The sequence below is a fragment of the Aplysia californica genome, unplaced genomic scaffold (assembly GCF_000002075.1).
Source record: "Aplysia californica isolate F4 #8 unplaced genomic scaffold, AplCal3.0 scaffold00108, whole genome shotgun sequence".
NCBI lineage: Eukaryota > Metazoa > Mollusca > Gastropoda > Aplysiida > Aplysiidae > Aplysia > Aplysia californica.
In genome coordinates this window covers 1347362-1374904 of record NW_004797378.1, presented here as the reverse complement: position 1 = coordinate 1374904, position 27543 = coordinate 1347362, and the positions used below count along the sequence as shown (strand labels likewise).

At 39.3% G+C, this 27543-nt stretch overlaps 1 protein-coding gene across 1 annotated transcript in view; it reads right to left on the bottom strand.

The window, feature by feature from the left end:
* The window catches only part of LOC101855717 (transmembrane protein 143), a 30757-nt gene extending 4014 nt beyond the window's left edge, over nucleotides 1–26743 (bottom strand). Inside the window, exons 1-8 of the mRNA XM_005095609.3 lie at nucleotides 26623–26743; nucleotides 16848–17032; nucleotides 14289–14448; nucleotides 12518–12712; nucleotides 9875–10081; nucleotides 9412–9555; nucleotides 8462–8581; nucleotides 1842–1998 (exon numbers count right to left, since the gene is read on the bottom strand). Of these exons, the coding sequence (XP_005095666.1) occupies nucleotides 1842–1998; nucleotides 8462–8581; nucleotides 9412–9555; nucleotides 9875–10081; nucleotides 12518–12712; nucleotides 14289–14448; nucleotides 16848–17032; nucleotides 26623–26691 (1237 nt within the window). The 5' untranslated portion in view covers nucleotides 26692–26743. The remainder of the gene's footprint in view (nucleotides 1–1841; nucleotides 1999–8461; nucleotides 8582–9411; nucleotides 9556–9874; nucleotides 10082–12517; nucleotides 12713–14288; nucleotides 14449–16847; nucleotides 17033–26622) is intronic.
* Nucleotides 26744–27543: the final 800 nt, after the last annotated feature.

Genomic DNA, 27543 nt, shown 5'->3' with positions numbered 1-27543 from the left:
ACAGTTACTTGTATTCTTCGCCACGCACATATTAATTTGTAACTAATGGGTTTATTACCCCATCCTTTTCAACACTGTGAGGTTATTTAACCCCTTTTAACCTGGGCGCGTTCCAATACTTTCCCTGAATTCTTACAACAGGAGAATTAATCCCCTCCAATGGAATAATTCATCCAAACAAAAAGAAGAGAATTTTTTTTTAACAATCTCGAAAAAGTGCAACTAACTTATTTCGAAACATTTTAGAAATAATGAATTAAATACAAGGTATTACAGCAGATTACAAAACGAACTTCCATGTCTTTGGTTTTGGTTTGGTTTTGGCTGCTTCATGGACTGAGTATTTCCAAAGTTCATTTCTTATTTCTCCAACTTACATCACCACTGCGGCCATCGAAGCTAAAGTAATTAACTCATTCACTACGCCGAGCCGTGGGGGGCGGTGCGGCTAAAGTGCCGCCAGTACGCTAAGCCGCCCGCGGCGGCTCAAGAACCGACGTTCAATTTTAGCTTGGTTTCTATTCCAATCCACATATCCATGTTAAAATAAAGGTCATAATATAAAGTTGACTTCCGGGTCAAGCGTTTCCACCAAAAATTGGAAGTTTTAATTCAGTTTTGAAAGACGATTTCGAAGTTTATGCGACATTGTTATATCACGAAACCCAAATTATAGCCCAGACACCAGTCTTAGTACTTTTACACAACAAAATGTATCATTATTTTGCACACTAAAGAAATGTAGGACTCTTCTTTATAATATTGATACTACTGGACTCAAATTGCCAGTGCACTGTAATTGAGAAATCAATTTTTTTGAGTGCTAGATCTAGGCCTACATCTAAATAGTCAAATATTTTTGTTCTCCCCAAAATCACTACTTTTTGGTGAATTTACTCAAAAAGTACTACCAAAGACATGTATAGGTTTATTCCAAATGCAATACTGAATAATTCTATATAAGATACAAGTGTTTTTTTCTGTTTGGGATCCTTTTTTCAAAATTTTTTTTTTTTAAATGTTTTTCAATATCGGAGGTTATGATCCAAATGTACAAATATTATGGAACGTATGTAAATAACTGCTCATTTTTCAATATTTTCCTGTTCTATATACAGTTATGGTTATTTTGATGTATAATTTGACTAGGTGCAAACATATTTTTTGAGTTTCATCTGAGATTATTAATTTTTTGTTTTCAAATTTTATCCGCAGCCAATCACAAATGTGTTGCATAATCGCCTCTTACAGGAACCAAAGTTGAAAAATACTCAAATAAACAATACAGATGTATTCTACAAACCATACTGAAAATGTTGGTATATAATATGCTGATATTTATTTGAATTTATGGCCCCCAAGACCTGTGAACTGCGCACTAATCATCATCTCATTTTGCCCTCCCGAAAAAAATTCGTCCACAAGCCGAAAATAATACGTAGCGAATGAATGAATAGATAATCTCCCAGTGGATTCATTTTGTTTAAACAACTTAAAGAAAACTGGATTCCTGGTCCACACCAATGACACAACGCTGACCCATGTAGATCTAACACAACAAATCCTTCGCAGGTTTTCACAAATTTACCACAATGCCAAAACTCCACTGTCCACCAGCTTAAGAACCCCCCTATTTAGGATTGAAACCAGGATCTTTTGCATCAACTGAGCTAAAAGTATACAAAAAAATAATACAAACAGAAAGCCACCCTAAAAGGCCATCAATAATAGGACAGTAAATTATGAAAAGGTCAGCAAAATCAACCCCCCCCAAAAACTAGAAGAACAGGTAACAACTACAAACTACTACTGGCCCCATCCTCCACAGAAAGCCATCTTACCAAGCTGATTGACCAGGTAATTTGTGGTCGGTTTGTCTCGTGTGACCTCTGGCCGAGAATTGAGGAGGAAAGCGTATGTCAGGAGAGCCTCTTTAAAGCTTTCATCTTCTGCTCGATCCACCAGCAGTGACAGCAGACCACGGTTGTTGGCCACATTCTGGTGGAAGGGCGTGCGTGACAAGAGAAGAAAACAGAATAAAATAATATGAGCTAAAAATGATTAATGACAGGCATCAAAATTCATACATATACTAAACAAAGTTCAATATAAGTGACAATAAGAATCCTCTGCTTTCACCATCCAAGACTTTCCTCTTTAGATTCTGCCTCTCTTGTTGTCAAGAAGTGCTTTGTGAAGTGGATGATCCTTCTTGCCCATTACACTTTGATACATCTTTGCTTGAGCTATCCTATGGTGTACTCTGGTACCACATAAAACTAGTAAGTAGCGCATGCTCAGTATTGGAGTGTCCTTGGTGCAGTCCAGCACTGCTCTCATTGCCTCATTTTGCACTCAATCCAGCTGCTTTGCCATCTGTGTGTCCGACAGCGCGAGAAAGCCCAATCCGTAATCAACGACAGACAAGACGACCAGCTGCAACATCAGGAAGAGCACTTTTTGTGGAATCAAAGCGGCTGCCATGGTCTTGACTGCACCCACACCTCGTTTGGCCTTTGTAACAACATGATCCACATGCTTGTTGAAGGACAATGACTTGTCAAAGATGATTCCCAGATACTTCAGCCCTGACTGTCAGTCAATAATCTCATGGTTGCAGGTGATTGGTGGAGTTATGTCTTGGACAATCCTGTTGTCGAGGGAACACCAAAGTACCTGTGCTTTTGAAGGATTGAAAAAGAATGAAGGTAGCAAGGGATGACAGTAAATAGTGCTAGAAGACACAAACCGCATCAGAGTGACCACCAACTGCCCAAGTTCAGTAAGGTAAACTTAAAACTCATTTAAAATTACTCCATTGTAATTCAGTTAAGTTTCCATCTGAGGGAGGAGAAACACTTCAGCACAATAACAGTCACTTCATGCAGGTAAAATAACAAGGTAGACAAACAGACAGAAATGTCAAAGGGAAGGTAAAGATTTAGTAACTGCCTGTGGCATCCTCCAACCACCAGCATTAAAAACTAAAACAATTATAAAGCTCCACTAGACAGACAACACGTGTGACAATAAAAAATTTCTTAATTTCTAACTTAAATAGAACCCAGCCCAGCTAAAAAGGATTTCAGCAAAGCAAAGAACAAGAACCTTAAGACTCATTTAGAACTACTCAGGGATACTTAACTCATTCGCTACGTATTATTTTCGGCTTGAGGACGAATTTTTTTCGGGAAGGCGAAATGAAATGATGACTAGTGCGCAGTTCAAGGTCTTTGGGGCCGCAAATTCAAATAAATATGAACATACTATGCACTGAAATTTTCAGTATCATTTGTAGAATACATCTGTTATGTTTATTTGTGTATTTTTCAACTTTGTTTCCTGTAAGAGGCGATTATGCAACACAATTTTTCTTGGACGTGGATAAAATTTGAAAATAAAAAATTAATCATCCTCGGTGAAACTCAACAAATAGGTTTGCACCAAGTCAAAAGATACATCAAAATAACTATAAATGAAAATAGAACTGGAAAATAGTGAAAAATTTGCTGTTATTTATATGCATTCCATAAAATTTGCACATTTGGATCATGACATCCGATATTGAAAAAAAAATACAAAAATTTTATCATCTTGAAAAATGGACAAGATGCATTCACAAACAGAAAAAAACACTCGTATCGTAAATGGAATTATTCACGATTGCATTTAGAATAAACCTACACATGTCTTGAGAGGTACTTTTTGTGTAATTTCACCAAAAATAGTGATTTTTGGAAGAAAAATATAATTTGACAATCTAGATCTAGCACTGCAAAATTTTGATTCCTCAATAACAGAGCAATGGCTATTTGAACCCAATTGTATGAATATTCTAAAGAGTCCTTGATTTTTTTAGTGTGCAAAATAATTATATATTTTTTTGTGTAAAAGTTGTAAGACTGGTTTCTGGGCTATAATTTGAGCATCGCGATAAAACAAAGTCGCATAAACTTTGAAATCGTGTTTCAAAACTGAATCAAAACTTCCGATTTTCGGTGGAAACTCTTGACATTATATTATGACCTTTATTTTAACATGCTGGATTGGAATAGAATCTAAGCTAAAATTGAAGATCGGTTCTAGAGCCGCCAGGGGTGGCTTAGCATACTGACGGCACTTTAGCCGCACCGCCCCCCCCACGGCTCGGCGTAGCGAAAGAGTTAAGTGCCTTTTCACTAAATCAATTTAAAATCAACACCACTTTAAAAACGAGAAGGCGGAGTATAATAACAATATATCGCTGGTGGAGTGATGAAACCTCGTAACCCTCAATTTTTTCGAAATTCGTTTTTTTGGCTTAACATCTTCTCCCAGTCCTTCTTCACAATGTGTCAAAAGCAATAGGTTAAATAAGTAAGAGAAAGTATGAAAAAAATTAATTAAAAAACCTCGTATGTTTGCCCCCATGATATCCTGGCGTGATGAAACCTCGCAACCCTCACCCGGTGCGCCGATCTGCTTTTGCGTGGTTTCATCACTCCCGGTTTGAGAGAGCGACTTGCTTATACGAGGTTCTGGATAAGACTTCTTTATGAATTAGCTTAATTGAAGCGCTCATAACTGACATTGTCTGGTGCATTTAATGTATCTGACGGAATAAAGAAATATTTCATTCATTCATTCTTCCATACATCCATTCATTCTTTTATTCATTCACTTTATTTTAGTCAGTTCAGAAGTTCAAATATGGTCATAAGTGAAGTACTTACATTGTGTAAATATATTAAAAATCCACTCATAAGGATGACTAACGAGCTAGTAATCAAGATGTTCTCATCGAGCACAAACGTAGTTAACATTTAAGTTAAGGCAACAGTCACACCTTGAAATGACAGGTGACGGTAGTCCTTACTAAGACTAGGTGACAGATCTATGCACTCTCCAGATGTCAACAGGCCATTCTGTTTATCAAAGAGAGGTTAAAGTTTCGCATTTTCTCAGACTATTTTTAGTTTTAGGCTATACGAGCGCCAAGGGTTGAATGTCAACAGAGAAGTCCTTACAGGGAATCAGACTTACTCTGCTCACCTCTCTAGCTTCAGCAGCAAAAAGTCTGCTTCGACTACATGTATCAAGGTACCCCGGAAATAGCGAGTCACAAGAGTGTGACAAACATACAAAAGAAGTAGAGAAAAATGGCGATAGTAAGGATTAGGACACATAAAGCAGCAGTTCTCTGATGTAGTTCAGGCACAGTTATGAGCATGACATTGTTAGATCAGCCAATTTACAATTCTACTGTTCACTAGAACGAAAAATGCCCCCCCCCCCCCCCCTCCAATTTGGGAATGGCCTAAAGACACTTCAGTCAGTGGCACTGCCCCGGGGGAGTCTCAGACAATGAGAGCGATTAGTGCTGAACTTAACCGTGGTCTTGACGACTATGAAGTCTTTAGAGGACATTGTGACAAATTTGTGCCTCAACAACACAAGTAATACGAACACTTCCGAATCTGTATTGAATATCTCCTTCTAACTGTGCTCATCAGCTAGATCTTTATACCCTACAAAGGCTGGTTTGGAAACCATTGAGCAGACCACGTTCCATGAATTGACCCCACCCACCATATCGCAATCCTTTCCAGGGCTGTCCCTGATATGTGTAGACAAGGACGTATCAGCATCATCCCAGACTGAGTCTGCACCAACAATAGTGTCGCCTGGAATCATACCCCAAACCACTATGACGTTTCATCAGGCAGCTGTAAGTCAGATGCTGAATTATTACCTTTGAGGTCACAGCAACACAATCTGTAGACCATATTCAGGCACATTAGCCACTTTTCCTGGAGCCTGATCCCGAGACACAGCTCATTTGTGATACCAGCATAAATGATGCTCCAAAGAGTTAAAGAAAGGGTTTTTAGGAGTGGCAACAAATAAGCGAAAAGCTATCCGTGGATCAGGACAGGATTGGAATACATAAAGGTTCAATGAAAAGCCCAACTAAGTTACTGAAACCAAACTGTGATTGCAAGAGCTGGACTCTGAAATGTAAAGGGCTCTCTGAAGTTGATAGACATTCTAATTTTGATTTAGTGTGGACCCTCTCATGGGATGACTAGTGGACCTCAGAGGAGGTATTCAGAGAGGGAATACCTTCAATAAACACTTTAAAAAGGTGGCCTAAGGTGCCAGTGTGCTCAAAGATGTTCCTGGATTGGGTTGGATGAATGATTTGTAAGAAACATTTAGAACTAATAATTATCAAAGTAACTCAGATATTTACAACATATATGCACAAGTCTGCCAAGACCACGGGAGGCGGCCTCTCAACAGACCCGGCCTCGATGAAGCATTCAAGCAGAATCACCTGTCGCTATTCCTGTCAACGAGAGACATGTGCGACCTTTGCATCAGTCGTGAAGTTGACAATGTGCTGGAGGATCTTTGGAATGCTAACATTCTAGAAAAGGAAGCAGCGCGCAAAGAAAAGGAACGAGCTAAATCTGAAGCCATCAAATCTCTCGCCAGTAATGAACCTAAAACGACCGTACTTTCAATGGATCTTCAGCATCAGCCTTACATTACAAAACAAAACTCGCTTTTCATAACTTTACGCTATTGGATGCTGCAACACGTCAGACTACTTTTTTATGTGTGTCATGAAACAGAAGGGGGACTTATGGCAAATGAGTCTATTGGAATTCCTGAAGGAAAAGCTGGACTTCCAGAAAACCCTTATCGACAGCGACAACTGTGGTTACCGATAGAGAAATGTCACACTAGCCAATGTTTCTCTCAGCCTTTTTTCAACAACACACCGAAGCACAATTGAACTGAAACTTTTTATCAAATGAAACACACAAATGGAAATTAACAGTGTGAATTCAACTATTACTATTAAGGGATCGCTTCGAAAACATGCATCGAACTCCTCCAAGACTATCTCCATTTCTTCATGATGGCAAGAGCAAAACAAGAAACTTATCAAAGCAAATATTTGGATCACACATTCTTCAAGGAGTATTCTAAGTGTGGAAGCTACGACAAGTCTATAAGACTAGGTAGAAAAACGGGTGATCCTGTTGTCAGGTGTTTGAAGTACATCCCAGACATGAACATCCAGTTCAAGATGCACCTGAAGGATGAATGGCCTGACGTTCCGAAGGCTGGACACAGAAACATAAGGTCCATCCTACCTCACCACTCTACACTAAACGTTTAAGTTCCAGCACTTCAAGTACAATCACCTGCAGGTGCTTCAATCTTTTATTGCCAATGTGCATCGTCACTTCATGACAATTTATACCATTAACATTAATGGTTGTTCATTATGATTCAACATCTTTTATGAAAACCACCTGAAGTGCAAACAGAGACCATAATATTGCAGAGATTTATTATTAATTTGTGCATTTTAGCAAAACTGGAAGTAACCAGATCTAATCTTGGCAAATCATAGTGAAACAAATTGCATTAATTGCAATCCATTTGAGGATTGAAACATAAATTCTGCAGGTAACGCACATTTATTTGACTTCAGTTGGCCGGGAATCGAACTCCAAACCAATTGGTTTAGAATAAACATCTTTATCACTTGGTGGCGTTTCAAACAACAGACGCTTACTGCAACCAAAATGAGCAGCGAGAAAACTCGCAACCCTCAAACTCTGTCCTGATGAAACCTCGCAACCCACCCGCCGGCTGACTACGAGGTTTCATCACGACAAAAATGGTGTAATGAAACCTCGCATCCCACAGCGTAACCACATAAACAATATAAAAGTTATTTTTATATGCTAACCACGTTTCTAACGTGTTTTTATCTATCTGTACCAACTTTGGTTTCTATAGGTCATTTTATTCAAGAGTAAATCAGTTTTTTGTCTCTCCTGTAAAATTTTCCTTTCTGGGGTTACGAGGTTTCATCACTCCACCAGCGATATATATATGTCTGCAATCCACCCTGATGTTATCTTGCTGCTACCAAATATACGTATTTCACACAAGCAAATAAAATCAGCCTGTTTCCAGTTGCCCAAGAAGGTAGACTTTTAAAACATGTTGCTCTTGGCCTGCATTTAACTTTTTTTTTCATCAGTCATTCTTGTTATAGTAAGATATTTTACACACTTACGTAAAATAACTTGCAATCATCTCTTCGCTAGTTTTAGTAGAGGTTTTACGGCGTTCGCAACTGCATAAGGTCATATGAGCGCCAGAAGATTAGAGGTGTTACAAGAGAGTAACAAACATAAAAAAGAAGAAGGGGAGATAAGGACCACAAATGTTTCATAGGAAAGAAGAAGCAAACCACACCAGAGCACCCGCCAACCACCCACAATCATCTCTTCCTTATTACCTTTACTAGGTATTTACAGAGGGACGGAAATAAACACATACCCATTTGTTTCTGTCTTCCATTAAACTTTGAGCAGTCTTGTTTTATCATTGTGCAGATCAAGGTAAGAACAACAAGTAAGTTATCGCTGGAGATGGGGGAAAAAAACGATACCTTGAAATAAAGAGTCCTGGACACATCCACTAAGTAAGAGTTCCTCCTGTGTTTGTACAAACTCCATGCTCTGAAGGAAATCGAGCCAGTGACCAGCGTTAACAACAACATCCAGTCAACCTGGGGAAATATTCATCCACTTTTAACCTTTGCAAAACGTAAAAAATGAAAAAGTCAGAATTTCCAACACAGACCTACAGGCTCGTCCTAAAGAAAAGAGAAAAAAAAAAGAAAAGAAATAACTGGGAACGGAACAACAAGAACACAATAGTCTTGCACCAGATACTTGGATGGATATGTTATATTGGAGTATCTTTTTTTTTTACATTTTAGTAAGAGTTTTATGGCACTTACAACACAAATAAGTCAGGTAATTGCCAGCATTTAGAAGTGTTGACTTAGAAACATCTACAGCATCAGAAATTTCACAACTTTGACCTCCTGTCATTACAAATGAGTTTTTCAATTCTTCAAGAAATTTTTTCGATGTTGGCAGACAGATGACAGTCTCCAATTTGATCGTCATGTAGATTTGTAGCCTATGCCCCTATTCAAATCAACTGCACCAATGGCAGACCCTTGGCTTGCTTAAAACATCGTCATCATTAACACTTTTAAGCTCTCAATGAATTTTAATTAGATTTTTTCCTTTTGACTAAAAAAACCCACATTAAGCTGTAATTTCTCGTTTTGACAAATTGTGTATAACAGTTGCCATCTTCTTTATAATGTATTTAAATTGTTGCTTTCATTTCGCACATTTTAATTGTGCATCTGCCTTGAGAATCAACCTGATTACTATTTAGTAACTTTTTACAAAACTGAAAAATATTTGAAAGCGGTTGAAATAAGACTATTTTCCAATTAAGTGTGGGACAGTCCTGGTATATATCGATTTCCACGCATTCCCAAACCACCCCACTTGGAGACACAGACAAAGGTAAACTTACATGGACACTAGCCAGAACAGTGACTGCTTTGGCCAACACACCAAAGGCTGCAATACCGGCAGAGGTGACGAGGACACCTTTGTCCATGGTGGACATCTGGATGGTTCCATCTGGCAGCAACATCTCAAGACTGCTGGTGGGGACCTAATACAAGTGAACAGAAGAAACTTGTCATTTCTACATATGAAAAGAATAAAGACAGGATAATGGATATTGAGTTAGTTCAAGTTTGAGTAAAGAGAAGCACATCGACACAATAATGGTTATAAAGTGCAGGGAAGCAAAACAGACGGACAGAAACAACAGAAGAGAAGTAAGACCTACAGTGGCGCCCTCCAACCATCCACAAATGGATGCTGACGATAGGAGAACCACATGATGAACTGAAAGACACAGTATTATATTTTCCATTGTGGTCTTCAAGTGTTTAATTCTAAAAAAAAAGAACCCTGTAGTTCCCTACCTCTTTGAAAGCTTTGAGGATCAGCTTGGAGTCTTTCTTCAGCCTAATGGCAACCACAACTCGCTTGTAGTACTCAGCAGCTGGACGTGGAGATCGACGCAGCAGCTTGTTCATCAGCCTCTCCTTCAGCGACAGCTGCACCTCCGGCACCTCATGTCCCAGCACCCAGAACCGCAGCACGTCGTAGCGATTGGGGTTCACGCTCACCTATACAGCCAAATTAAACAAAGACAGCTTAGTAACAAATCATTTAACGTAGCAAAAGTAGTCCAGTCCATTTTATAACTCAAAGTTGTTACTCCCACAGCAGGTAAAAGCAAAAAGTTAGCAGGCTTAATATTTAAATACAGTCGAACTAGCTCCAATGACCACCTTTAAAAGACAATCACCTGTACAAATGGTTACTTCTCATTTTCCCCCGACGCCTTCTTTTGTAGTATAATGACACTGTGTACAGCAGTCTCCTATCTAAAATTATCTTTACTTCACTTTTTAAAAGAAACCACTCACTCTTCAGACCTTGAAATTTAAACAAAGATAGCATTCAATATTCATGAGAACAAGAAAACATGAAGGAGCTGGATTTTTCAAGATTTTCAGCTTACCAATTTATAAAAGTGTAGATTTCAATCCTAGCGTATCATTATAAAATACCATAAAACAGAGCCGTTGCTTTCCAAATCCACTTTTAAAAAAGCGAGCATCTACAGTTCAGTATGGGTTCAAAGCAGACAGGAATCCCCAAAGCAGTTGTAAGGAGTTCTTGTGGCTGAGTGGTCAAAGAGCTTAGGCTCACAAATGTCAAGTGTGTGTCAGTAACAGTAGCTTTAGGTGGGTGGTCACTGGGCTGTGTCCTAGAGCAAGGCAATAACCACAGCTCAAAAACAGGGTGTTGCACAGTGATGAACAGCAATGGGGTGTGTGGATCGTCAACATTTGTAATACTGTGTACTATTCATGCACATTATGTACTAATGTATATGTCTACATTAATAGAATATATTCCAAAGATGTAGTTGTGGTTGTTGTGCTAAGGGCACACAGGCACCTAAATATAATAAATCAAAGATATATATTACAAAAACATATAAATTTGTCCAAAAACTTAACTTTAGAGACATAAAAAGTCACAAATATTAAAACTTCAAACCATACATTTAAAAAGAAAAATGAAAACAAATAAAACATGTTTGAAAATTATGGTTTTTTTTACATTTTAAGGAAAATTTAACAACAAAACAAAATATACAAGACTCAAGTCAAACTTGACAAGCTCAAGCAATTTGTCAACTTGAAAGAACACAGCAGACTGACCAACCTTCAAGGGGTGATTGGAAACCTACATAAGACAGAACATTATCTCAATTAAAATTCAAAACTGGCTGCATTCAGCTTCCTGCCTATCACAACAGTCAAACCTGTTTTAACGACCACCTGTAAAAGACAATCACCAGAACAAATGGCCACTTCCCACTTCCCCCTTTCTCTTTTAACAAGTACATACATGTGTCACAAAGCAGTGGAATCAGGTGCTCATCAATCTCAGGGCATAAGGAGTTATTGATATACTTTTGTTCATTCGTCTTGCTTTCGATCTAAAAATTGCCTATCTATCTTGAAGAGATGTTGAAATATTTTTGATTGAAGGGGGTAGGGGTCGCTTGGTTTCAGAGATAAAATTAGTAAGAAAATGGCTGCCAAACAAAGTTTGGTGACTTCCAAAGCTTGGAGGTACCTGGAAACTGCGAATTTACATTTTAGGTTCCTTTAATCAACGTTTTTCAGCAGAAAAAAGGAGTAAAAATGCCAGTTTCTTCATTTTCAATATTTAGACAGGCACCTGATATTACCATGATGCCTCACATAATACAATAACAAACTAATAATTGCAAATTTAGACAGATTGAAAAAGCTACTCTTTTAAAAATGCATAACAGTGATTCGTGCAACATAATCTGTCAGATTATGATCTATTGCAAGAATAGACTAAAAAATATTTTCCTTCCTCAAAAAACTCCTTTAATACAAAACAGAAAAAAAAGGAACTATATACTACTACACAGTATTGTGTGGAAGGCATGACCACAGAGCTTCAGCAATGATGCCCACAACAATAATAACAATCTACCCAAAATGATAAATGACAGAGGAAGAAAACAAAATAGGTGCTAACATGGCAAATAGAACATTCCAGTCAAACGCACCTTGCAGCATTTTTAAAAGCAGTTTCTTCACGTGTCCGAGCACTGACATAAAATACAGCAAATCGCATTTTGTCTCCAGAGCAAAACAACTTCTGCCCATCCAAACATTTCTGATAACTCATTTGAGCGGACAAGAAAGATATTTGCTTTAAAGCAAAGAAAGAAAAAACTTTTAAAATACAATAGCAAAAGAAATTGGCATAGCATATATGTTATATCTTTAACGTAGGTAGGCCAAGCTTAAAGTACAAAAGGAAGGAAAATGAGACTGATATAGAAATATTAGTTTTCTTAAATAAAAAAAATTTTGCAAGTAAAGAAACAACGACCATAAGGAAGAATAGATGAAAGAGTAATTAAATACCAGCAAAACTCCAAATGTAAGACATTTCTGACAAGTGTTGACCTCAGGACAATAACCTCAAAAGCAAGCGCTCACCCGAACTCCTTCATGAGCCTCGTGTTCTTGAAGGAAGCGCTCGACTTTAGCACGCGGCAGCTCGTAAAAGTTGGCCTTTTCCATCACATCTTCCAAATGTTGTAGCAGCCAAAACTCATTGTCCAGTTTCTCTCCTCGTGTCCACTCACGAGTTTTTACCGTATCCTTGTCCGGGTTGATAGGATCAAACAACACCTGATGATAGAATATCAAAAGCATTTTTTTAGGTGAGTAAGAGTTTTGCAGCATTTGGAAGAAAAATTAGGTAATATACGTGCCAAAGATTAGAGTTGTTGTGTTACAAGAGGGTAACAAGCACAAAAATGAAGGAGGAGAGATAACAACGATAGATGTTTGATAGGAAGAAAGGAGAAAACCACATCAGAGCACCCACCAAACAACCAACAAATCTTTATTTTTTCCCTGGCTCTTTTGCTGGTTTTCAGTAAAGACATGAACATCAACATGAAAGTAATCATCAAGTCTTGTAAACAGTAAAACAGACAGACAGAAACAACCGAGAGAAAGAAAAGCAGAACGTACCAACAACCCACAAAAGCATTTTTGTTTCAAATAGTGATCTGGGAGACAACTGGCAAAGTAAAGAGTAAAGGCTCGTCTTAGTATGAAAGAGAAAGACATTGCAGTGAAAGCATATATATAATGCCGTATGTGAAAAGGCATAAGATGATGCCAAAAATAAAATCAAACCATCATTTCTTTCCTCCTACTCAATACAACAACATACTGTTGTGACACATGCTGGTGTCATTAGCCAACTGCACCACAGGGCAAACAAATCATCAGCCACTGTTCAGATGTTCTAATCACAAAATTTGGAAAAAATGTATTCAAACAGAATCTCTTGCACTTCCAAATGACATAGGCACAAAGTTTTACTCCCATGTATTTTAGTATAAGACAAAAAAAACCCTCCATGTCAATCAAAGGGAACACACAAATGAATTTACTATATATGACACTACTGAGTTGCAGGTGAAAACTCACTCCTTGCAAACTCAGCTTTCAATCAATAGAGACCTGCGCCAACCCTATGAGAAATGTGCAACTAGACAAGAACACATAACATTTCAAATGAATGTATAAATCACTGCTGTTACAAGAAAACTAGTCGCTCCATTTTTTTTTTCCTCAGCCTCTAAAGCAGGGGGGAAATGTGGCCCAGAGGTACAGTGCTCGCTTCTCACGCCAAAAGTACAAGGAACAAACCCTGTCCTTGGTGGCATATCCAATTTTCTCTTCTTCTTCTCCTACTCTTTTTGCTCCTTCTTCTATTCTTCCTAACCTCTTCCTCTGTCAAAAAAACCCATTTTAAATCGTAGATGAGTAGGCCCAGTAACACAGTAAGACACACCCTTGCAGCTTCCTTGATTCCATACATATTAACCATGTCTCTACTTTAGAGTATATTATAGAAGTCAAGATCCCCTGAGGGGAGAGGAGTGGTACTTGGGCAAGGCGCTCATATGACCTTGTGCAGTTGCGAGCGCCGTAAAACCCTCTACTATTTTATTTTTTAAAAATGTTTTCTCTATGTCTACCACCCAGGTAAAGCTAGATATGCATACCATTTTAAGACTGTCCAGACACAAAAAGCCATAATAGTCAAAGCTGGGCTAAATAGAGTCACATCATTTATCTTGTGGCAGAAACGGAAAGAGTAATTTCAAAAGCATCATTCATATTTCTTTAAATAGCAAAAATTCATTATGCATGCATTGTTCATTTCAGACACAACATAAAAAATTACTTTCAGTTCTTGTAAAACATGGTTGTATCTGCTGACAAGAGCACTGTCTAGAGCAAGGGCAAAATCTGGAAAAATCTTTTTCTCTTTGTCTGTGAGAAAGTCTCTTTCCTCAATCATGTGTCGGATAAGGGACTGGCGAGTAACCGGGATGTAGTGCTCTCTGAAAAATAGAATACAAAAATTTCAGTTAGTTTTAGTAGAGGTTTTACAGCGCTCTCAACTGATAAGGTCATATGAGGGAATTGGGCTTACTCGGCTCATTTCTCTAGCTTCAACAGCACAAAGTCTGTTTCAACTTTCAAGGAACTCCGGAAATAGCGGGTCACAAGAGTGTGACAAACATACAAAAGAAATAGAGGAAAATGACGATAGTAAGGATTAGGAAAGAAAAAGCAGCAGTTCCTTGTCATAGTTCAGGCACAGTTATGAGCATGACATTGTTGAATCAACCCATTTATAATTCTACTGTGCATAAGAACAAGAAATGTCCCCCCTTTGGGAATGGCGTAAAGACACTTTAGTAGGTGGCACCGCCAAGGGGTGTCAAAAATTTCAGAAACTGGGATGGAGTGCAAAGTCAGAGAAAAACAACACGGCAAAAAAAGAAGTACAACCTTAATTGTGCATCTGAAAACTAACAAGTGTTGATCGATGCAGACTGAGACACACAGAACAGCTGAAAACAAAAGCACTTACAATCGTAAACGAAGAGACCGGACAACTGCACTGTTTGCCTTGTTTTAAGTAAAGAGAAGCACATCAAAATAAAAATGACCATGTAGTGCTGGGAAAGAGCTAGACAGGCAGACAGATGAAACCAGAGAAAAATTAAGGAAGTAACACCTTCCAATGGGGGCCCTCCGACAACTTGCCTGCACTCTTTGACAGACTCTACGAGCAGAGAGGTTGCAGCAACATCAAAAAGCACAGCATAAAATACTTGAGGTAGAGGCGAAAATGACTCATTGATCCCTCTAAATATTAACCATAATGAAGGGGTGATGGCAGATGGTGAGTTAAGAGTAACACAAAGGAAAATAATAAGGCTTACTCGCCCTAATCTGAAGCCAGTTCAGTTTTCAAGTCTCTTTTCTCAGAGACAAAGAAAGCATCCTTTTGAGATATAACACACATAAATCAAAATTGAGGATAAAACAAAAGCAAAATACAAAAAGGGTTAGGTGGTATTATACAGAAAAAAATGTTTGACTCAGATGTACAACAATTTCTTTGTTTCTTTATATCACTTTGTACACTTTTAAGATGGTTGAAAAAAACAAAACAAATATTATCAGAACAAAAACATACAAGAGCCTACTACTATCACTACAACATTATCTTAGGGACGAAAAATGAATAGATTTCTTACTAGAAAGTGCAGACATGAGTTCCATAATTTCATTAAAATTATAACTTTATTTATATATACATTTACTGTGAAATAATGTTTTTTTTTCGCAAATTCGTAAATGACGTGGAAGAAAGAAATTAAAACACACATATATATATAAGACTCTTTTAAAATATCTATAATTTACAATTCTTTGTTTTTTTAACATATACAGTAGTCTCCGCCTAAGATCCCACCGCTTACGATCTCAATTCGCTTTAGATCCCACTGTTTTAAGAAAATAGAAGTTTTACTATTAAAAAAGTCACCCCTAAGTTCCCCCTTTGATTCACTCTGAAGGTCTACATTTGGCTACAATCCCGCATTTCTGATCATAATTTACGGAGTAAAAACTTGGGCGAGCACAGCCGATCAGCCAAGAGTGATAAATTGAGATAAATTAATTGCCCGTCGCGTCAAAATCAGCTACTCTTGTGAATGGGATCACATTTATAAGGGTAAAACTCGATGAAACGGTACAATGTCTGCCTTAGATGGGATCACACCAATGTATAAACTGACTGGCGCGTTTCTTTTCCCCAAACATCACACTCCCATCTGAGCTCTCTACATAAAATTACATCACCTCGTTCCAGGCGGGATCACATCGAACTGTGAACTCTTCCCTGACCATTGCAGCAGTTTTCTCTATTCCCGAATTTGTGAGACAGACTGAATTTTAATTGGTGTGGTCACAACGCAACAGTGCGTAACGACAAAGGTATGGGAACTCGATCAGAGAAGAAAAACTATAAATTTTCGACAGGTAAAAGGGAGGGGCAACTGGATAAGCATAAATCTTGAGACTTACGATTGGATAATAAATGAAAATGGCACGCTTGATGCCACTATGCACTGTGATAGGTCATCAAGGTTAACCTGTCTTTGTTCACCATATGTTATGTTCATAAACCCACCCAGGGGTCACGTCAGTTCATTTTAGAGTGGAGGGAGACCATTTTACCGATTGTGAGCCTTAACATGGGTCACCATAGATTCTTCCCTGGGTTCGTCGGGTAAGATCCCGGTTCGCTTAAAAATATCCCGCATTTTCTTTGCTCCTGAGCACCAGGAATTTAGGCGAAGACTACTGTATACTTTTTTTACAATAATGTTATATCCAAAGTCTTAATAATAAGATATCAATAATGATGACAAAATGTCATCACCTGTATGGATCCTCTTCATCATCAGAGAGTACTGGCTGTACATTGACTTGTGCATCAGTGGCTTTCACAGCAGAGCTAGGAGCCGCATCCGAGTACAGCCGCAAAGACAGCTGGGCATGGGAGTTGGACGTGGCAGACAAGGCAATTCTTTGGCATCCTAAAGGCAACAATTTTGTTTTTCGGGACTGCAAACGAAAAAACAAGTCATTATGATCAAATAGGGATTCACACACAACTAGCACCGCCTAAAAAAAACATTAATTAAAAGGCATCCCCGTTTCCCCACAAATTCATTAACAATTTAGCTCCAGAGAATTTTCCCGATGCATCCCCCGAAATCCTGGAACAGGCCATTATAATCCTCCAAAAATTGCAAACATGATGTTTAAAAAAAAATTCATAATAAAATAGCCCTTTACAAAATGATCGCGGGAAAAACGCAACTATACTAGGAAAAGAATACTGCTTCCAACGAGCCAGTTTTCCGCTGCGGTACTGTGTGGGCAAGATATTTATTTCTCCCATTATAGTTAGTGACTGTCAGGTTTTCATTCGTTACCCATCTATTTCGTCATATTAAAAAATAACCAACTCATCTTGTGATTTTAAAATATCATAATAGACTGTGAAATGAACTTTTAACACATTTTTGTTTGATTGAAATCACTTTCCGGGCTGAATTTTTATGTGTTTTCCAAGTTCCTTTTGATTTGTCCAAGTTCCAACTCCATTGTCCCCTCCATTTCGACATATTTACTTTAAAATCCACACACACACTATTTCAGGGTCAGTTTTAACCATTCAAAAGCTCAAAGAAAGAAGAACAAGTCTACTTTCCCTTTACAACCTCATTTTCAAATGATTAAAATTGGATATATTCTTTCTCGACCTCATAGGAATGCAAAACATGGCAATGTCACGCGTTTGGCGATTGAAACGGCGCACAACGTTGTTCTAGGTGTGAATCAATAAACTCGGAGAAACGCTGCTCTAGGTGTTAAATGGTTAAAATAGTCTAACCTGCTCTAAGGACAATCATCTGTATAAACGACCAGTTCCTACTTTCCCCTTTGCATTTTCTTTTTTAAAATGATACTGTCCACGACGCCTACCTGGTTTAGACAACTACTTTTCTCCGCAACAGTGGGTGGCCATCTAGGAAAATTTCGACCGTTATAAATTCAACTCTCACTACTCCAACAAACTGAGGCCAAAATCAAAATGTTGAAGTTAAAGTTCAAGATTCACAATTTTAAAATGATTTCCTTGCACCTGCACTGCAAAGAAAATACCTTCCTTACTACTATCGGTATGGGTATGGATGCACCATCTTTTCTAACTAAGTTTATTCTGTGTCAGTAGAATCATTACCTTTCCAAAAAAAAGATATTCAAATATAATCAATCCTCTCTGTCAAAGGGCTGCCACAAAAAGAATAGCAACAACAAAATCATTATAAAGTCAAAATTACAAGTCAAAAGTCAACATTTTTTTACATTTTCACAGATATATATAAATATATATATACACACAGTGGAGTCCACTTATAACGAGTCGAGTCCGGGAAAAAACTAAAAGTCTGTTATAAAGACACTATTCTAAAACCTCGGGGGTTTTTTCCTCTTTACCTTTGTAAATAAAATACTGCTATAGCACTAACAGACAAACATGCGAGTCGGTTATAGCGGAATATTGTTGCTGCTGTGCACAGTGCATAGGCCAATTATACATTATGCAAAACCTCGCCAGTTGAGAAACTTGTTGGTGATCTTGTGTAATGAAGAATGGGAGAGCCCATGTGCGTCAACAATGAAGGCCGGAGCGACTGAGTAGGGAGGTTGTGGCATGCGCAGACAAGCAGAACGCATCGCGCGACCGGCTTAGATTATCAAGGCCTACCATGCCTCTCACTTCTCCGATGCAGGGATGGAGAGGTCACAGCAATGTGATGGATGGAGCGAATGTATGACGTGCGCAAGCAGACAGAATGCATTACAGAGTGGGGTGGAGTGGGGGAAAACACAGCAGGCGAGTTAACCAAGAGCCCTTTCTTTCTGATCGCCAACGCCGAGCTGTCAGTCCACATCGCTAGATCTAGCGCTAGAGAAAGAAACCCGATTCGATTTTTTATCAAGTAAGACCTAGAGGTCATGTTGAAACAAAATCATCATCGGGGAAATAGCAAAAGGAAATAACAGAACACCAAACTCATAGATTAGGCCTACTTTACAGTTTCCCTTGAATTTATTACTGGATCCCTTATAGCGAGAATCCTGCTATAACGTTTTGCTCCGGTCCCCTCCCTCTCGTTATAACAGGATTCCACTGTATATATTTATAATCTAAGATTATCTCCCTCAATAAGAACCTCAACTTTCAAAGTTACTCGATTCAAAACGCCCACTTAAAGTCAGTCTTTCCTTACTTCACGCTTATTAACCATTGTTCAAGTGAAGGTCTAGCTCTAAATGTATCCTTTCTACTTGAAAGTGATGCTCTGTTTAGTGGTAGGCATTCAACTTTGTTTCAAAAACCGTGGTGAAAGACAATATAATGAGTCTTTCCTAACATCTTGAACTTGAATTGATCAGAAATTAGAGAGCTACTCTACCTGTATCTTCTAGGCTAGGACTAGGGCTACAGGCCAAATTTTTTTCACTCAAAAGTCCAAGAGAGGATATAGATCGATTTTGACTTGTCATGAATAATCTTTTAACACAGTTGAAATTGTCCAAGACAGCCACCTATTGTCGAGGAGAAAGTGATTGTTTGTTTGATAAAAGTTCAAAAGTGCACTAACAAACTCACACATCTATGGAGCAATTCACTTTACTTGATGAGCAATTCACTAATTCAGCCAAAATTCATGTTGATATTGTTGGCCCTCTCCCATCATCATCTAACTGTACAACTCACCTGCTTACTTTAAAAGTATCATGAATACTAAAATAAAAAAATTACTCTTGAATAGATTGAAGACAACAAAATGCAGGTAATTTTGCAGAATTGGACCCATCTTGAGTTGACTGTTGTAGCAATGTTTTTTGTAGGGTGCATTTTAACAAATGTGATCAAAACTGTCGCAAATATTGCGTACGAGATGTTGGTACCTCTATTGAACATTTATCGTCATGATCTTTACGTACACCAGGAAACAGTGCATGCGCTTGCACGGTGGGTCAAGTGTCATAGATTAGCCTTTACTCTATAGATAGATCTCTATCACATGCACCTTTCATTACGCCCAGTGTGCTTTGTATGCATGTAAACGTTGTGAACAGGGTTAAATGTCAAAGATTATGTTCTGCGCATGCACCTTTCACAGCGTTGCTTGCTTCACTGCTCATGCCAAACTGTTTTTAACTCTTTAACCATGTCAGGATGGTAGCAACCTCCGGTAGTTGGGATCCATAACTATAGCTGGACGATACCACCATCTGATGCGAAGTTTTAAAAAATTACGAGCTATATATAACAAGAAGCCTTTAATCCTTTATCTCCTAGGGGGGTGGGGATGGGGGTGGGGTAAACCCAGTAAACCCACTATGCCGCTGCTCTTTTTTAGTCTAAATATCCTAAAAATGACGAAAACGTCACTAAATATTAATTTGTCATTAAATCAAAACAAGTAAAGCTATGATTACTAAAATAAAATAGTTCATCTAATGAATGAAATCCGGATAAAAGAGACCTTGTTTAGGCAATCGCCAAAAAGTTATATTTGATCATGTCAAAGTCTTTGTAAAGGGAGTTCAAGCCGCTGCCAGCAGCTCACCGGAACAGCAGTTCTGACCACAAGCCGCTGGGAGTGGCTTGCGGAGATAAAGAGGTAATTTGACCCGAAAGTCAAAGATAAAAGTCTACAACTGGGTGACGCTTTGTTGATCAGTTTGACGCAAAACAAGCATAATTTGTTTAAAAGCATTTCAGGTCGTACTTTCACAAACACTAACGAATTAACCCCCACCAGGGCAGTGCTACATGATGTTCTTATATGCACAGTAAAATTGTAAATGGGCTGATTTATGAATGTTATGCTCATACTGTGCAGGAATAACATAGGGGGAACTGCTGCTTTTCCTTTCTTCATCCTTACAATCGTTATTTTCCTCTACTTCTTTCGAAAGTGTTTGTCAGTCTCTTGTGAACTGATATTTCCGGGGTGCCTCCATAGTCGAAGCAGACTTTGCGCTGTTGAGGCTAGAGAGGTGGACACAGCAAGTACACCTGATTCCCCGTTCTGACTTTCGACTTCTCTGTTGACATCCATCCCTTTGCGCTCATATACAGTGCTTCCACCAGTTGAAGCTGAAAAGTAAGGAAAATTCTGCCAGGGGTCTGGGGACCGATAGGCCCCCAGCAGGGTCCATGGACAGCGCCCCAGTGGGGGTTCAGGGGGCGAAGCCCCTGAAGAAATTGAAATTTAGTGCTATTAGAGGGTTGAAAATGGCATTTGGGAGCCTGTTCGAAGAGATTGCCTGCCAACCATAACATTTCTTTTTTCACCAACATTTTGTCTTGTTTGATTTCTTCACCAAGATAGAATCTACATAATATTATATTTGCATTGATGGCAATGTTTAAAAGCAGGTTCCCCTTCCATTGCTACTATAATTCAATTAATTTGTCATCACACCATTGATAGAAGGCAAACCTGGGAATAATGAATAGATATGTACCTTCACAATACAGTTACCCGTCGTATACTCTAATTTTTTTTAAATTTCAAGCCTGTCACAACCTCGGAACACCACTTCAAATTATTCTTGACTTTAGTAGTTTTAGGCTGGTTTTAGCATAAATTTCTTTCATTGCGGCCCTTATCGCATTCCCGTGCCAAAGAATCTTCGCACTGACCATTTCTCTAGATCTAGTCATATATTTGTAAAAAAGTTTCTTTCTGACAGTAATTTTCTGACTAAGATCACAAGTCAATTTACTTGATCAACGTGCATATTTTCCAGCCGCAGCAACAATCCGAAGATAGACAGACGGAATGAGTGAATGATAGAAAGGAGGAAATTGGCACAAAAAGTTCGCCAGATTATGATCAATCCACAGGTAAAAAAGTACTGCCGACAAGCCCGCAATGAATGCATAGGGCATAGAGCAGAATAATGGCCGATGGCAGGAAATGCGCAATCTGGCAGGTTTCTATAACATTAACTCATTGCTGAGAGAATAACCGTAAATATCCTTAACTTATACTAGTACAAGACGATACGAAGGCGAGTACGGATCTTTTGCTACGGAATTTCGGTAGTCCTACGCCATCGCAGCTTTTTACGGAGGGAGTTGATAATGATGGAGGAACAAGTACGGAACTGGCAGAAAGTACGAACTTCCGTAAAAATACACGGAAGAGTGGAAGAACTGCATTATATATGACCTTTTATGCAGTTGCAACCGACGTAAAACAACTTTACTAAAACTTTTTTTAAAACGAAAGAATTATGCAGAAGAGTTGATTTTAAATGGAAGGTTAAAGATTTAATAAGCTGCACGTTATGCGCCACTATTTTCGCTTAGGTTTTAAATCTTAGTTCTTTCTCCACCATCTAAATATTCTATGAAGACAACCAGAAAAGCCATGATTTTTTAAGTTTGCATGGTGTTTTGACAAAGAAAGTGGTGTATCCAAAGTTCAAAGCATAATAATGTCATAAATTTTTATAATTTCAAGTGGATAGCCTAACCCTGGAAGGGCGCAGGCCCTATATAAAGGGCGTGAGCCAGGCTACCCGGGAAGCGCGCAGGCCCTATATATAGGGCTGACCTACTTCAACCGGGAAACGCGCAGGCATAAAGGGCATAGAAGCGCTGACCTTTTTCAATGGAAAATTTCAGTATTCCCTTTATGGAAAATGACGTAAATTACAGGTCAAAGTTATAAATAGTGACCAATGACTTTGCAAGTTACTTTATCTTGACCTCGAAGAGCGTCTCTTGGCTAAGATATCGATCGACAAAGTGATGCGGTCCAGCTGAACAACTACACGCTATGTGTTATAATCACTTGTTCCGCCTCGCTGATGTACTAATTGTTGAGTTTGTCGCGTTTTGAGCTTTGATTGTATTTATATGATCGCTTATCATTTTTGAATGGCTCATTCTATTAGCTTTAAGATGATTTTGTATGTCTTTTGTCATCTGTTGAGCCGTAAATGGTCATTTTTCAGTGGCAGAGGTACGTACATTTCTGGTATCTCAGCTGATACCCCCTCCCCCCCGCCAAACCCCCATGTTTACAACCGATCGGCCGTGGCAGCGGGGCATTTTTGGCGGGGTTAATTCCGGTGAAACGCTGCTCGCGTTTCTAGGGCTAATGTTAGCTTCTAGTTTGCAACATAGCAGGAAGTTTGGTGATCTTGTAGTTCCGCTCGTTAATGTCCACCATCCATTTGTTTACATTCAGAGAAGAAATTCGGAAGTCTACGTGACCAAATAGGCAACACAAAGAATAGGGATGCAACCTCTGCAAAACATCAAATTGTGGTAAAATTCAGGGGGGCATGCCCCCCTGAGCCCCTACCCCCCCTCCATATTTTTATTAGGTCAGGAAGGGGCAAGCCCCCCTCAAACCCCCCTTCTCTTGACTCTCGGGGGCCCAAACCGGCGAATAATAATGGGGGTGGGGGAAGACATGAAAAAAACGTTTAGATCTAAATTATCTTCGCTTGAATTTTGATTTTCTGGCTTTAGTGTTTCCTTCCAGTCTCACGATTACATGGCAATTCAGGGTCTCTGGAGATCAGCTTTGGACTTTAAAGAACGAAACTACAAAAATCACCGGAAGTTTTGTGACTGCTTTTACTTAGAATGTGTAAGACGGCCACCCATTGTCAAGGAGAAAAGTGGCCGTATAAGACAGGTGGCCGTCTTAGGCAGGACTGATCAAGATAAAGGAAACAAACCATTCCCACCTGAGGCCCCAATCGAAAGTAGCCCCATTGTTGTTGTCTTTGTTGGTGTTGTTGCTGTTGGTTTGTATTTCGTTTTTTATCGTAATTTTTATCTTGTCGCTGATTTTGCACAATGGTGACAATAAAACGAAATGTATCAGACAAGGAAGACCGAGTGCCATGGTAAAACAAACACATGGGTCGCCACCACTCGGAGAACGAGGGACGCTTTTCTGTAACAAGTTCAAGTTGACGTCCTTTGTTACTTTGTTACAGACTGGGTAAACAGTAACCACTCATCTCACTTACGATTTGTGTATGAGTTAAGGGCGGGGATTATGGGTTATGGGGGATCACACGCTTACCTCATCAGCAGCTGAAAATTGGTAGCTATTGGTCAACTGTTCAGTGGGAGGGGCCTACGCAACATGATCGGTTGGAGGGACTACCTAACAACAACGACAGGTGATTGAATTATGACGGCTCGCCCACAACGCCAGGGGACAATGCACAATTTATGACAAAACGTAATGGAGTCACTACGGTGACCGTCTTAGACAGGTATTATTGCTTAGTATTATAGGGGTTGTGTGTTAAATTATTGTGGCCGCGGCCGCGTTGCCGTTGGACAAGTGCTCGTTTTACAAAGTTAAATTATATAGAAAAAACGCAAGGGGGGAAATGGAAAGTGGCCGTTTGTACAGGTGGCCGTCTTACAGAGGTGGCCATCAGGGCAGGTTCGACTGTATTGTAGCTTTGATGTGTAGATCTAGAATTTAGGTAAATCTAGAATCTACATTTACCCATACCTAGTAACGAAGTGACTATTCGGACTCGAGTCCGAATGAAAAAATGTTGTTCGGACTCTGATTCTTGTCCAGCAAGACATCACTGCCGACTTCCTGTGACTCGTGACTCCGGCTTCCTGTCCTGCCTCACTCGTGACTCGCCTCAGGCTGGGTAGAGACCGGGATCACTTCGGGCAAAATGGCGTTAAATTGTGCAGGAGCCGAGTTTTTATCATGATGAATTTGAGGCCGGCCTGAAAAGTTATAGCGCTTCTAATAAATGTTTATTTGTCAAGAGGTCATCAGAAGCAATTAAAGATGGTTCGTTAGCCTGTGTCGGGGTCGGATGGGCGGCCTGCACACGTGTGGCTGTGTGTGCGTGTCGGGGAGTGGGGGTGGGGGGTCACTGTCGGTCCGGGCATTGAACGTCGCATACGCATCAAGTCCCCCCCCCCCCCCCGGCAACTAATCATTACAATAAAACAATAATAAGCTAGTCTTGACGTAAATCTACGTAATGAATTGTGCGCTGGTCTATGGAATCAAAAGTTGCCGTATGCTCAGCTCTACACAGCAACACAACTTTTTCTTGGTAAAACAATCGAGATGACACAGGCTTGTGTATTTGAACGAATCGGTCTTTTTTTTTTTACGCAGCTCATAATATCATGCAGGTGCCAGGTGATCTTCTAATCTTCAATTTTACCTTTTTCTACAACTAAGAAAGTGGGAAACATGGGGGGTGGGGGGGGGGCGTATCAATGAGGCAGCGGGCATCGGATCGGCAGATAAAGTGTGGGGGGAACTAAAAAATGGCGGAAAATTGGAAGCACTGAACGTTAGATCTACAGAACGAAGACACTTTCTTTTTTCCAGACCGTGTCCGAATAACATTTTTTCATATTCGGACTCGAGTCCGAATATGAAATTTTTTTATTCGGACTCGAGTCCAAATATGAAAAAATGTTATTCGGACTCGAGTCCGAATAATGACGGCCGCCATCTAGTAAATAGTAAATGCAACATTTGCGACAGTTTGGTCATAGATCTAGATCTAATACCATATTATAAATATTAACCTCAACAGTTAACGCAAGACGGGGTCCAATTCTAAGTCCAAACATCAAACAGTACATACATGATGACATGTGATGAGAAAATATAAACCAAAGGAAGTGGCTATTCTCACCCTGGGTGAGAATAGATACGATCGACCTCTCACCCTGGGTGAGACTTGCCACCGTAAGCTATTCTCACCCGCTGTGAAACAAGACCTAGATCTATCCAAGAATACTTTCTATCGATGTGGATAATCAAATGGATATAAAGGCAAAGAAAAGATTACGTTATAGCACAAAAGTAAGCTAATTTTATAAGACTACTAAGATGCTATGATGGCTATTTCACTTTTCGAATCGAGCCGAACTACGGGGGTCGCCATTTTGTTTTGCCCAGAAGTTCTCGCAAGATTCCTCCCCTCTTCTCTCTCTCTGTCTCTTTCTGAATACTGTACTGTCTATCGACTATCGGTGTGGACGATCAAATTGACCAAAACAAAGTGAAAAAATGATGTTAAAACACAAAAGTAAATGAATTTGGTCGTCTACAAAGATGCTACTGCTATTTAACTTTTCGAATCGGGCCGAACTACGCGGGTCGCCATTTTGTTTTGCCCGGAAGTTCTCGCGCTACTCCTCTCTCTCTCTCTCTCCACTGCCCACAGACAAAATTGTACGCTTTTAGTAGGCTAACAGTACGGAACATTTGTTCACGGCACAGAATTGTACAATTTTTTTGTTATCACAGTGTAGAATTCTGTGGTTTAGGGTGAGCACAAAATTGGTTGGCCTAGATCTAGGCTACGGTGAACGCGCACCGGGTGACAATAGCCAAAAGACTCTCCTGCACTATTCTCACCCGGGGTGAGAATAGAGGTGGCCTAAACTTTACCAAAATAAACATTGTGCTAAAACAAGTGCAATACGTAAAGAACATGACCAGATGTCGCATGTAAAAATTGATCGATGCCGAACTGATGATAATCTTGAGGCTGCAATAAAGGTGGCAAGGTATAAACACGATTACCTGTGACAACAAAAGCCTCAACATTTGAGGACATAATCCTGGTTTGCAGCGGACGAAGGAGGCTGCCATCTTGACTCACGAAATGTCACCCGGCAGTTGCCAATTTGCCACACAACACAATGAACATTGGACTTTGCCAGGTTTCAGAGACACCCATAGACTTGAATTACAATCCTAGATCGTACATTATCATGGCCGCCACTCATTGCTCCCCTCCAAAAACTTCGCTGAGCACCATAGGCGTTAATGAAGGGCAAAACACCTATCTTTGCACAATATCAAATGCATGACCTACCCTTTTTGGGAGGCTCCAAATTAAGTTTAATGACACGTTCGATAGTAATTATTAATACTATCCAGAGAATACAATTTAAAGTACAAAACATGAGACAATTATGTACATGTCTGTGGTACCGGTGATACCTAAACTAAAAACGAAAGTTTCAACTTACTTCCTGCGACCGGTGTGAAGTGTGACTTTACCGACTTTCCAGAGGTCTGCGTTCCAAATGCCAAGCTAGCTTCTTTTTTTTTTTTAAGCCAGGCTTGTTAAGGAAACCCAAGTCCACTTTGTTTGAAAAATAAGAAATAAACCAACTATTATTGCAGCTCAAAGAAATTCAAAATCATTGTTGTAATTAATTGTATTTGTACATGTGTGGTAACTTAGTTAAAATCAAACTGGAACGCCATGGCAATGAAATAGCCAACTGATTGTTTATATTAAACAAGTATTTTAAATGTATCTTTCTCTTTCAAATATCTGGGAACCGTACAAGACGTGTTTGCCATTGTTGATCCAGGTCAGAGTGGGAGGAACGAGATAAACAACAATTTTACTTTCACATCTCTGTGGAGATGAGAAGCTTCCGAAAAATCCTTGTTATCTCATACAAAGATCACATCACAAATGGTGAAGTC